The following is a 12,102-nucleotide window of genomic DNA, read 5'->3' on the forward strand; positions in this document are numbered from 1 at the left end:
AATTATTTCAGGGCTTGTCCTATTTTTTAACTTCGAAGTAAAAGTTTGTTTAGCTTTACCTTAGTTCACAGGCTGTTCAGCTTTTTGCATAAATCTTTTTAACTTCTCTAGGCTAGCTTCATTCCGCGCTCATTCTGTTCAAAGTGAATTTAAACAGCAGTTGCTCAGCAAAGCTGTCTAAAATGAAGGGAGCCATTAAAAAACTAAATCAAAAATTGAAACGGGAAACGCAGCAGTAGCAGCACCACCAGTAGATGCAGACGGCTTCATTTTAGCAAACGGATGGAATTTAAACATCAACGAATTAAGATATGCACGTAAAGCTGAGTAAAATAAAGACTCTTGAAAACACGAGATATTAAGATACACATATATAAAGAACACCGACATTTTTTTTGACAACTTACAGTTTCGATTGTATTGAAATGTGGAGTCTCGCAGATTGCTGAACTTTTGCATTCGATTTTTGTAGTCCAATAGAGGGGAGAGTATCGAAATCACTGACGTCATTAAAATCACTTAAAACAGTTTGAATGCGGTTGAAGTACGACTTGGTGGACAGCATAACGGCACATGCATTGCAGCGAGAGGAGCTGTATGCCTACTTTGGAGACATTTGTTAGATTGATCAGAACTGAGATGTTCTCTGAAGGGAATGCAACTTTCTCCTTAAACAATGCTGACGAAAAACTTCAAATCACGATGGATAAGTTTGTAGGCAATAGGAAAGCTCTCTGAGAGGGACAAAACAGTTTTATAATCACTATAAGCAAAATATCAGCATATCCCATTCCAATAAAGCTTCTCATCGAGTCGTAAATGGATAGTGTCAAAATGCCAGGCTGGAGAAGCATAGAGGATGGAGAATATAACGCACGCGTACAGGTTGAATTTTACTTTAGTAAGCAGGCAATTGGGCACTGATAATTGAAGTTTTTCGCGCCTTCAGGAGTTTGACATCTAATTAACCGCCCCTTTTGAGTGTTTTGAATGGCTCTTGAACGAAGTTCATAGCAATCATTGTAAACGTGTATGCAAAATTTTCGCTTGACCGTTTTGACTTTTCGAGTGACTTTTACGCCCTTGACTTTTTGCGTTTCGTGTGATCTAAATTTCTCAATCACAATTTCAAGCAGCTGAACTCAATCTGCGGTAATTAAATACTAAAAGTCAAATGAAAATGCGCCAAAACTGGTGACATTTTTCACTTAGTGGTATATGTAAACCTCTAATGTGGTTATTTGAAGCCCACTATAGAAATTCTTAGTCCCATTTAGGCTCCCCTCCCTCCGCCCCGACAGAAGCAGGCTGCAATTGATTAGAGCTCCCACTAGTCGTTCGAGAGCAATTCTTCCGACGTTTATTTGGTAATATTTGATACTTGTAAACCGAGTGCATAATGAATCATCATTCAAGAGGCTGCCAGTGGTTTTCTCTGAGAGATGTAAAAAGATGCATTTGTTTGGATAAAGGCCATACTATTGTCTCCGCACCATTGTGCGAGACGGTCAAGATATTGCTGCAATTTAGAAAAGATTTTGGGACAAGAACATTAACTTCGTATTGTCGGCGTAACAGAAACAAGTTGAAAAAGCACGCAGCGGAAGGACGTCTAAGAAGGACCAAGAACGCTCGCTTGAGATAGATTCGCAGTCAGACACACATCCATCGGTCAGAACTCTTGAGTTTTGTTAGTAAGATCAGATGTCATCACCGTTCAAAAACATTTCGTCTAGTCTTAAATATGACAGCTAGCAAAGTAAAACTTTATGATTCACAGTATCAAAAGCCTTGGAGAAATGCAGGTAAACTATTATTCGCTCAAAATTACTGTCAAAGTTTTCATGAATATCCTGTAAGTATGCTTAAAGGTTCGTAATAATTGAATGCCCACTACGAAACCCATGCTGTCGAGCGTTCAGCTTTGACCGAAGGACAACACCGGTAATCAAAGATAATTTTTTTCGAATATAAGATAAATTCGGGACAGGATAGAGATTGGTCTATAGTTTTCCACATCCTTTTGGAGCCTTTTTTGGTTATCGGATTAACAAATACGGACTTGTAAAAGTTTGGCCATTCACTGGCTTCAATAATAAATGAAAAGAGCATACATTTATGGCTAGAGTAGTATAACATCTGCGATAAAGAAACGATGGTACACCATCAGAAGCCACAGTTGTGCTAGAAGATAGTTTCAACGAGATTTTTTATTTGATTTACCGAAAACGTAACTTCCGAGAGGACTGCTAAAGAGTTTGCCATCTTTTTTAGTACAAGCTAAACCTTTTGGCTGGACGAAAATTGATTTAAATTATTTTTGCAACAGAATAGCTTTGTTTGTTCAATTAGATGTAACGCAATCTCGACTACACATTTCTATAGGTAAAGTGCTACGTCCATTCGATATCCTGAGAATCTCGAAGCCCTCGTTAGTAGAAAAATGTTTGCTTGAGCTAAGGAAGACACCTTCGTTTAAGCTTTAAAAGAGCAGAATACGACTCCAGTTTGTTCAAAGAGTACAATCTTATGGAGCTGTAGAAAACAACAGCGTTTTTCTTTGTTTAGTTTATTTTCTGACTGTTTGGAGAGCGCCTGTGATCTTGCATAGCAAAAAAACGGATCATCAATTGAAGCCGCTCTCTGCAAAGCTAGAGCAAACAAGAGTTTCAATGGCTTTGAAATCCAAACCGATTAAATCAAACTCCGGTTGGGACTCAAAGCGGAGGAAACGATCCATTTCGTACTTTAAAATAAGATGAAAATTATCCGACAATTTGATTTTTAAAATTTAAAATTCCCGTGCCTCTGGCTGTGATCAGAACGCCCCTAACTTTTGATTGAAATTGGTAAAGAGAAACGTAGAATTAAGAATCTTTGGGCGGATTGTACAGAAGTAAAATAGCGAGGCAAGTTGCTGGCATTTTAATCAGACAGCTCACGTAAAAATCTACCTCATTATCGAAAATGTCGGCGTTTCTTTTGCTAAGGTCATTGTTGTTCAAAGCTACAGTTCAGTGTTTGAAAATCTGCTGAAGAAAAGAGCGCAGTACACGCTTGATCATGTAACAGGATAAGTAAGGGAGTTTGTATTTGGTCTGGAGACGAGAGATGAAAATGTGATGAAGATCTTTACGACAATGATATTCAAGACGTTTTTCTATACGGAAACGAGGGCTAAGGGAGGAAGTTTGTAATTATTGAGAGCTTCTCGTGGATTCCTGCAAGTACTGATATCACAACCGAACCAAAGTCGCCAGTCAATCACAGACGAGCTGTCTTGGTAACAAAAATATAAAGCCCGTGTCTAGTTACATAGTGTCAGATAGACAGACAGACAGACAGACTACTTCCACTATTTCAACAACCAATCTTTGAAGGCGACAGGAAATGGGCACACAAATACCGAATGTTTACAAAAGATTTCAATTACGCTAGTTTGATTGTCGCATAGAGCAAGTATGTATCAAGTGCGAGTGTTTTCAGTTCATCATTTACTGAAATATCAGCGGAATTAAGATGAGAATTTTCTCTTCTAAAAGGCGAACGAAGTGCAACAATTGATTGGTTGATGTGCTGTGAAATGTCACCCAGTAGTTTCTTCCGAGTATATAAAGACAAATCTGTGTTAAATTTCTCATTCTGATCACTATACGCAGAGTTCTGTCTGTCAATTCGTTCCATTAAAACTTTCTCAATGTTCTGTGAGCTGACCCACGTTTTGCTACGAAATGGATGTTTTAACTTGTATTATTACGCAGAGACCTTTGTTTTTACAATTAAACATCTTCCCTTTGCTTTAATTGACAATGCATAAGTTTTTGGTTAGGCAAATTGCTTTTTATGGAAGTTGGTTTGCATAAACGTGCCCAGAGTTGATCGCGAAATTAAGCAATTATGTCTCGAGTTTAACTGTCCAATATTGTAACAATTGTATAAGAATTGGCTTACTACACTTTTTCAAAACACTGTTTCAGTTTTGTTGCAACATGACTGAAAAATGTTGCAACATTTATCATTTTACACCTAAGTTTTGTCATTTTTGTCTTGGCTTTTGCAAACTTCTATTCTCTTCTTCTTTAAGACATGCAAACTATGCTATTCTCTTCTTCTTTAAGACTGACGCTGAGCTGAAGTCAATAGCATACCTTTGGCTATTAGACACAATATATATCCTCTTGGAGCCTTGGTACTCAATTTTTTTTAGGTTTCTTATCGGCGCGCACACTAATCTGGAAAACTATCAAATTAAAAACATAGGTGGGTAAAAACACAAACAGGAGAAAATTCTTATCTTAATTCGGCTGATATTTCATTAAATGATGAACAGAAAACACTCGCGCATGATACATACTTGCTCTATGCGACAATCAACTTATCTACCGAAAATTGAGTAAAATTCTTTTTACTGTTGAAATTTCTTGGCACTATCTCTATCACAGACAAATTCGTTAGTTTTTAAATTTCAAATTAAAAACCCGAGAATAGTCTATTCTGGCCGAAGAAGGGTTTAAGATTTTTCAATTTTGAAATGCATTTTCTATCGACTCCAGAAATTGCTAAGTTTTTGTCACCATAAAATTGAGAGAAATTTTCTTCGACCATTAAACGATGCACGATTCGTCCCGGGGGGAGGGGGACATTCACCCGTGACAATACGCGCATTTTAGTATACTACTAGTGGCTGTTGATTTTCATTGTGTTTTGATGGTTGAAGGTACAAGCACTTTGATTGGCTTTACGATAGACTGAGGGAGAGGTACCCGATAGTGTGCATTCCTCCTCTCCCTGACAAACAGGTGACTGGCAGATACGAAGCAGAGTTCGTCCACAAACGCATGTTCAGACTACAGCACTGGGTTAGTCAATAATCTCTGATATTGTCCCGAATAACAAATTACAAACAATAAAATAATTTTTAACGACACTGATTTTCCACAAAAACTTGCATCAACTTCATGCGTTACTTCATCAGTAACTTGCCTGTCATCATTTAAATATAGAAAATCTCAAAAGTTATGCATTGTTAGCAAAAGTGAGATAAAATTGCTCAATCACTGGGTAGTATACGATTAGCTATAGAAAAGGAGATTTTTGATCACTGCATTATGTCGCTTTAAATGTTTCGAAACTATGTCTCATTCAAAAATAATATGCTACAAAGGAGCCACAAATATTCATGGGTATTTCTTTCTCTGTATTTTGCTCTGATCGCAAAAGTCATTATAGAGCAAACATAAGATACATTCTCTGCCAACGGGGACACTAAGTGTAACAATAGGATTGTAAGTACATTCTCATTCTCTTTTAAAGACTTGATTTTTATCAATGCACAAAATGTCGCTTTAATTCTAGTATTGGTTCTGAGTCATTTACTGAGCCCGTGTTGTTTACAGATGAACCGGATGTCACGGCACCCTGTAATTGGAAGGAGTCAAGTGTATAGGCACTTCATCTCAGAGACAGATTCCAACAGGTGGAAGGACGGAAAGCGGAGGGCTGAGAAGGACGACTTCAGAGACTGTGCCTTCTTTCTCACCCTGAACATACCTGCAGAGCCATTGGACCTCACAGCCATTAGCGGAAAGATCGACAGATTCACTAACTTCGCTTTAACTCTCAGGTTTATTTTATGCATTGTTAAGGGTTATTTTGGAAAGTTATTTGTTCTTTGCTTTTGTTATATATGCTTCTTTTTTTTTGCTGCAATGAGCCATGACCAAAATCACCCCAGCGTTTTTTTTGTATTCATAGAACAATTCAACGAATCTCTTCTTTGCTCCACCAACACTCCCACCACAACTCTTCGGGTCGTAAAAAATAGGAGCGTTATAGTAGCCGGCTAAGAAGATGAAAAGTTATATAGACAGTACTTGAACAAAGAAAAATCTAATTGAAAAAAATCTTACTAAGCCGGATAAATTTTTTTTGATGAGCTGCGGTTTTTTTCAAAGCAGTCGAATTCCTAATCTTAAGCAGTCCCACTCGTGTTTTTTCTCAACTTTTCAAGATTTAATGGTGTGTTTTGAAGCATTTTTGACCATATAAACTGAATATCACGCTTTAAATCTCAATTTTCAGATATTTTTTACTAATTTGCTTTTTCAGCTTTCTGTTTTTAATAGCCGCCCTCATCTTCTCTGCCCGCTATTATTGCGCTCGTATTTTTTTACTTCGTCAAACTTTTTTTAGCTTTACCATTTTGCCGCTTTTTCGACATTTTGCGTGAAATCTTTTTGACTTCTCTAGGCTAGTTTCTCTCTTCTCTCATTCTGCTAAAAGTGAATTTGAACATCAGTTGCTAAGGAAAGCAATTCAAAATGAAAAGAGTCGGTATAAAAAATTGAAGTCAGAAATAGAAACGGGATAAACCCATAAAGCCCAATTCTTAGTTACCACCTCTATTGCTTATTGGTGTTGATAGTAGCCCCTGTAGCCTCTCTCTAAGAAACAGAAGTATGTTTAACTACGAAATGCCATCAAAATAAATCGGACTTAAAAAATATTTTTGTACAAAAATCTTTTTTTTTTCAATATATTCTATTCGTTCAATCCCAATCATGCTTATTGGAATCAACGGCGGCTATTTTCCGGCAATCTGCCGGGTATGTTTCATTTTGTAATCCATTTCATTTGAGGAGTTTTGTGGTTGGCATAATTTGTTTTAGCTCTTGGTTTTCTCTTTTTGATTGATTTTTGTTAGTTGTTTTTGTAAAAGAAAATGGTAAATTTGATCAAGTGTTTGCCGAGATTCTAAATTTTTTTGCTATTTCTTTGGATTTACAGCCATTAGTGGAAAGATCGAAAGATTCACTCATTTCGCTCTAACTCTCAGGTTTATTTTATGCATAGTGTATGCATTGTTAAGGGTTATTTTTGGAAAGGTTTATTTGTTCGTTGCTTTTGTTATATATGCTTCTTTTTTGCTGCAATGGCGCATGACAAAAATCAGCACAGCGTTTTTTTTGCATTCATAGAAAAATTAAACGAATCTCTTCTTTGCTCCATCAACACTCCCCTTCGGGTCGTAAAAAATGGGAGCGTTATAGCAGCCGGCTAAGAGGATGAAGTTAATATGTGAAAAGTTATATAGACAGTACTTGAACAAAGAAAAATCTAATTAAAAAAAATCTCAATAAGGCGGATAAATTTTATTTGATGAGCTGCAGTTTTTTCAAAGCAGTCGAATCCCTCACCTTAAGCAGTCTCCTTCGTGTTTTTAGTCAAAGATTGTTCTCAACTTTGCAAGATATAATGGTGTGTTTTGAAGCATTTTTGACCATATAAACAATATCACGCTTTAAATCTCAATTTTCAGATATTTTTTTTACTAATTTGCTTTTTCAGCTTTGTTTTTCATTTTGTAATCCATTTAATTTGGGGAGTTTTGTGGTCGGCATAATTTGTTCTAGCTCTTGGTTTTCTCTTTTTGATTGATTTTTGTTAGATGTTTTTGTAAAAGAAAATGGTAAATTTGATCAAGTGTTTGCCGAGTTTCTAAAATTTTTTGCCATTTCTTTGGATTTACAGCCATTTGTGGAAAGATCGAAAGATTCACTCATTTCGCTTTAACTCTCAGGTTTATTTTTATGCTTAGTGTATGCATTGTTAATGGTTATTTTGGAAAGTTTATTTGTTCGTTGCTTTTGTTATATATGCTTTTTTGCTGCAATGACCCATGATAAAAATCAGGACAGCGTTTTTTGCAATCATAGAACAATTAAACGAATCTCTTCTTTGCTTCAACAACACTCCCCTTCGGTTCGTAAAAAATAGGAGCGTTATAGCAGCCGGCTAAGAGGATGAAGTTAATCCGTGAAAAGCTATATAGACAGTACTTGAACAAAAAAAAATCTAATGGAAAAAAATCTCACTAAACCGGATAAATTTTTTTTGAGGAGCTGCGGTTTTTTCAAAGCAGTCGAATTTCTTATCTTAAGCAGTCTCACTCGTGTTTTTTCTCAACTTTTCAAGATTAAATGGTGTGTTTTAAAGCATTTTTGACCATATAAACTGAATATCACGCTTTAAATCTCAATTTTCAGCTTTCTGTTTTTCAGCTTTCTGTTTTTTATTTTCTAATCCATTTATTTTTGTGGTCGGCATAATTTGTTCTAGCTCTTGGTTTTCTCTTTTTGATTGATTTTTGTTAGATGTTTTTGTAAAAGAAAATGTTAAATTTGATCAAGTGTTTGCCGATTTTCTAAAATTTTTTGCTATTTCTTTGGATTTACAGCCATTAGTAGAAAGATCGAAAGATTCACTAATTTCGCTTTAACTCTCAGGTTTATTTTATGCATAGTGTATGCATTGTTAAGGGTTATTTTTGGAGAGTTTTTTTGTTCGTTGCTTTTGTTATATATGCTTCTTTTTCGCTGCAATGGCGCATGACAAAAATCAGCACAGCGTTTTTTTTGCATTCATGGAACAATTAAACGAATCTCTTCTTTGCTCCAACAACACTCCCCTTCGGGTCTTAAAAAATAGGAGCGTTATATTAGCCGGCTAAGAAGATGAAGTTAATATGTGAAAAGTTATATAGACAGTACTTGAACAAAGAAAAATCTAATTAAAAAAAATCTCAATAAGGAGGATAAATTTCATTTGATGAGCTGCAGTTTTTTCAAAGCAGTCGAATCCCTCACCTTAAGCAGTCTCCTTCGTGTTTTTATTCAAAGATTGTTCTCAACTTTGCAAGATATAATGGTGTGTTTTGAAGCATTTTTGGCCATATAAACAATATCACGCTTTAAATCTCAATTTTCAGATATTTTTTTTTACTAATTTGCTTTTTCAGCTTTGTTTTTCATTTTGTAATCCATTTAATTTGGGGAGTTTTGTGGTCTGCATAGTTTGTTCTAGCTCTTGGTTTTCTCTTTTTGATTGATTTTTGTTAGATGTTTTTGTAAAAGAAAATGGTAAATTTGATCAAGTGTTTGCCGAGTTTCTAAAATTTTTTGCCATTTCTTTGGATTTACAGCCATTTGTGGAAAGATCGAAAGATTCACTCATTTCGCTTTAACTCTCAGGTTTATTTTATGCTTAGTGTATGCATTGTTAATGGTTATTTTGGAAAGTTTATTTGTTCGTTGCTTTTGTTATATATGCTTTTTTTTGCTGCAATGACCCATGATAAAAATCAGGACAGCGTTTTTTGCATTCATAGAACAATTAAACGAATCTCTTCTTTGCTTCCACAACACTCCCCTTCGGGTCGTAAAAAATGGGAGCGTTATAGCAGCTGGCTAAGAGGATGAAGTTAATCCGTGAAAAGTTATATAGACAGTACTTGAACAAAGACAAATCTAATTGAAAAAAAATCTCACTAAGCTGGATAAATTTTTTTTGAGGATCTGCGGTTTTTTCAAAGCAGTCGAATTCCTAATCTTAAGCAGTCTCACGTGTTTTTTTTTCAACTTTTCAAGATTTAATGGTGTGTTTTGAAGCATTTTTGACCATATAAACTGAATATCACGCTTTAAATCTCAATTTTCAGATATTTTTTTACTAATTTGCTTTTTCAGCTTTGTTTTTCATTTTGTAGTCCATTTAATTTGGGGAGTTTTGTGGTCGGCATAATTTGTTCTAGCTCTTGGTTTTCTCTTTTTCATTGATTTTTGTTATATGTTATTGTAAAAGAAAATGGTAAATTTGATCAAGTGTTTGCCGATTTTCTAAAAATTTTTGCTATTTCTTTGGATTTACAGCCATTAGTAGAAAGATCGAAAGATTCACTAATTTCGCTTTAACTCTCAGGTTTATTTTATGCATAGTGTATGCATTGTTAAGGGTTATTTTTGGAAAGTTTATTTGTTCGTTGCTTTTGTTATATATGCTTCTTTTTTGCTGCAATGGCGCATGACAAAAATCAGCACAGCGTTTTTTTTGCATTCATAGAACAATTAAACGAATCTATTCTTTGCTCCAACAACACTCCCCTTCGGGTCGTAAAAAATAGGAGCGTTTTAATAGCTGGCTAAGAAGATGAAGTTAATCTGTGAACAGTTATATAGACAGTACTTGAACAAAGAAAAATCTAATTGAAAAAAATCTCACTAAGCCGGATAAATTTTTTTGATGAGCTGCAGTTTTTTCAAAGCAGTCGAGTCTCTCACCTTCGGGTCGTAAAAAATAGGAGCGTTATAGCAGCCGGCTAAGAGGATGAAGTTAATCCGTGAAAAATTATATAGACAGTACTTGAACAAAGAAAAATCTAATTGAAAAAAATCTCACTAAGCTGGATAAATTTTTTTTGAGGATCTGCGGTTTTTTCAAAGCAGTCGAATTCCTAATCTTAAGCAGTCCCACTCGTGTTTTTTCTCAACTTTTCAAGATTTAATGGTGTGTTTTGAAGCATTTTGACCATATAAACTGAATATCACGCTTTAAATCTCAATTTTCAGATATTTTTTATCTAATTTTCTTTTCAGCTTTGTTTTTCATTTTGTAATCCATTTAATTTGGGGAGTTTTGTGGTCGGCATAATTTGTTCTAGCTCTTGGTTTTCTCTTTTTGATTGATTTTTTTAAGATGTTTTTGTAAAAGAAAATGGTAAATTTGATCAAGTGTTTGCCGATTTTCTAAAAATTTTTGCTATTTCTTTGGATTTACAGCCATTAATAGAAAGATCGAAAGATTCACTAATTTCGCTTTAACTCTCAGGGTTATTTTATGCATAGTGTATGCATTGTTAAGGGTTATTTTTGGAAAGTTTATTTGTTCGTTGCTTTTGTTATATATGCTTCTTTTTTGCTGCAATGGCGCATGACAAAAATCAGCACACCGTTATTTTGCTTTCATAGAACAATTAAACGAATCTATTCTTTGCTCCAACAACACTCCCCTTCGGGTCGTAAAAAATAGGAGCGTTTTAATAGCCGGCTAAGAAGATGAAGTTAATCTGTGAAAAGTTATATAGACAGTACTTGAACAAAAAATCTAATTGAAAAAAATCTCACTAAGCCGGATAAATTTTTTTGATGAGCTGCAGTTTTTTCAAAGCAGTCGAATCTCTCACCTTCGGGTCGTAAAAAATAGGAGCGCTATAGTAGCCGGCTAAGAAGATGAAGTTAATCCGTGAAAAGTTATATAGACAGTACTTGAGTCTCCTTCGTGTTTTTAGTCAAAGATTGTTCTCAACTTTTCAAGATATAATGGTGTGTTGTGAAGCATTTTTGACCATAAAAACTGAATATCACGCTTTAAATCTCAATTTTCAGATATTTTTTACTAATTTGCTTTTTCAGCTTTCTGTTTTTTATTTTGTAATCCATTCCATTTAGGGAGTTTTTGTGGTTGGCATATTGTTCTAGCTCTTGGTTTTTTTTATTTTTGATTGATTTTTGTTAGTTGTTATTGTAAAAGAAAATGGTAAATTTGATCAAGTGTTTGCCGAGTTTTTAAAATTTTTTGCTATTTCTTTGGATTTACAGCCATTAGTGGAAAGATCGAAAGATTCACTCATTTCGCTTTAACTCTCAGGTTTATTTTATGCTTAGTGTATGCATTGTTAATGGTTATTTTGGAAAGTTTGTTTGTTCGTTGCTTTTGTTATATATGCTTTTTTTTGCTGCAATGACCCATGATAAAAATCAGGACAGCGTTTTTTTGGATTCATAGAACAATTAAACGAATCTATTCTTTGCTCCAACAACACTCCCCTTCGGGTCGTAAAAAATAGGAGCGTTATAATAGCCGGCTAAGAAGATGAAGTTAATCTGTGAACAGTTATATAGACAGTACTTGAACAAAGAAAAATCTAATTGAAAAAAATCTCACTAAGCCGGATAAATTTTTTTGATGAGCTGCAGTTTTTTCAAAGCAGTCGAATCTCTCACCTTCGGGTCGTAAAAAATAGGAGCGTTATAGCAGCCGGCTAAGAGGATGAAGTTAATCCGTGAAAAATTATATAGACAGTACTTGAACAAAGAAAAATCTAATTGAAAAAAATCTCACTAAGCTGGATAAATTATTTTTGAGGATCTGCGGTTTTTTCAAAGCAGTCGAATTCCTAATCTTAAGCAGTCTCACGTGTTTTTTTTCAACTTTTCAAGATTTAATGGTGTGTTTTGAAGCATTTTTGACCATATAAACTGAATATCA

At 34.8% G+C, this 12,102-nt stretch overlaps 1 protein-coding gene across 1 annotated transcript in view; it reads left to right on the plus strand.

Annotated features, from left to right (window-relative positions):
- LOC142349744 (sorting nexin-18-like) overlaps positions 1–12,102 on the plus strand; it is a 142,384-nt gene that overhangs the window by 83,057 nt on the left and 47,225 nt on the right. The window contains exons 6-7 of the mRNA XM_075401491.1: positions 4,718–4,859; positions 5,397–5,623. Coding sequence (XP_075257606.1) covers positions 4,718–4,859; positions 5,397–5,623 — 369 coding nt within the window. The remainder of the gene's footprint in view (positions 1–4,717; positions 4,860–5,396; positions 5,624–12,102) is intronic.

The sequence above is a fragment of the Convolutriloba macropyga genome, chromosome 11 (genome assembly GCF_964194025.1).
Source record: "Convolutriloba macropyga chromosome 11, txConMacr16.3, whole genome shotgun sequence".
NCBI classification, from domain to species: domain Eukaryota; kingdom Metazoa; phylum Xenacoelomorpha; order Acoela; family Convolutidae; genus Convolutriloba; species Convolutriloba macropyga.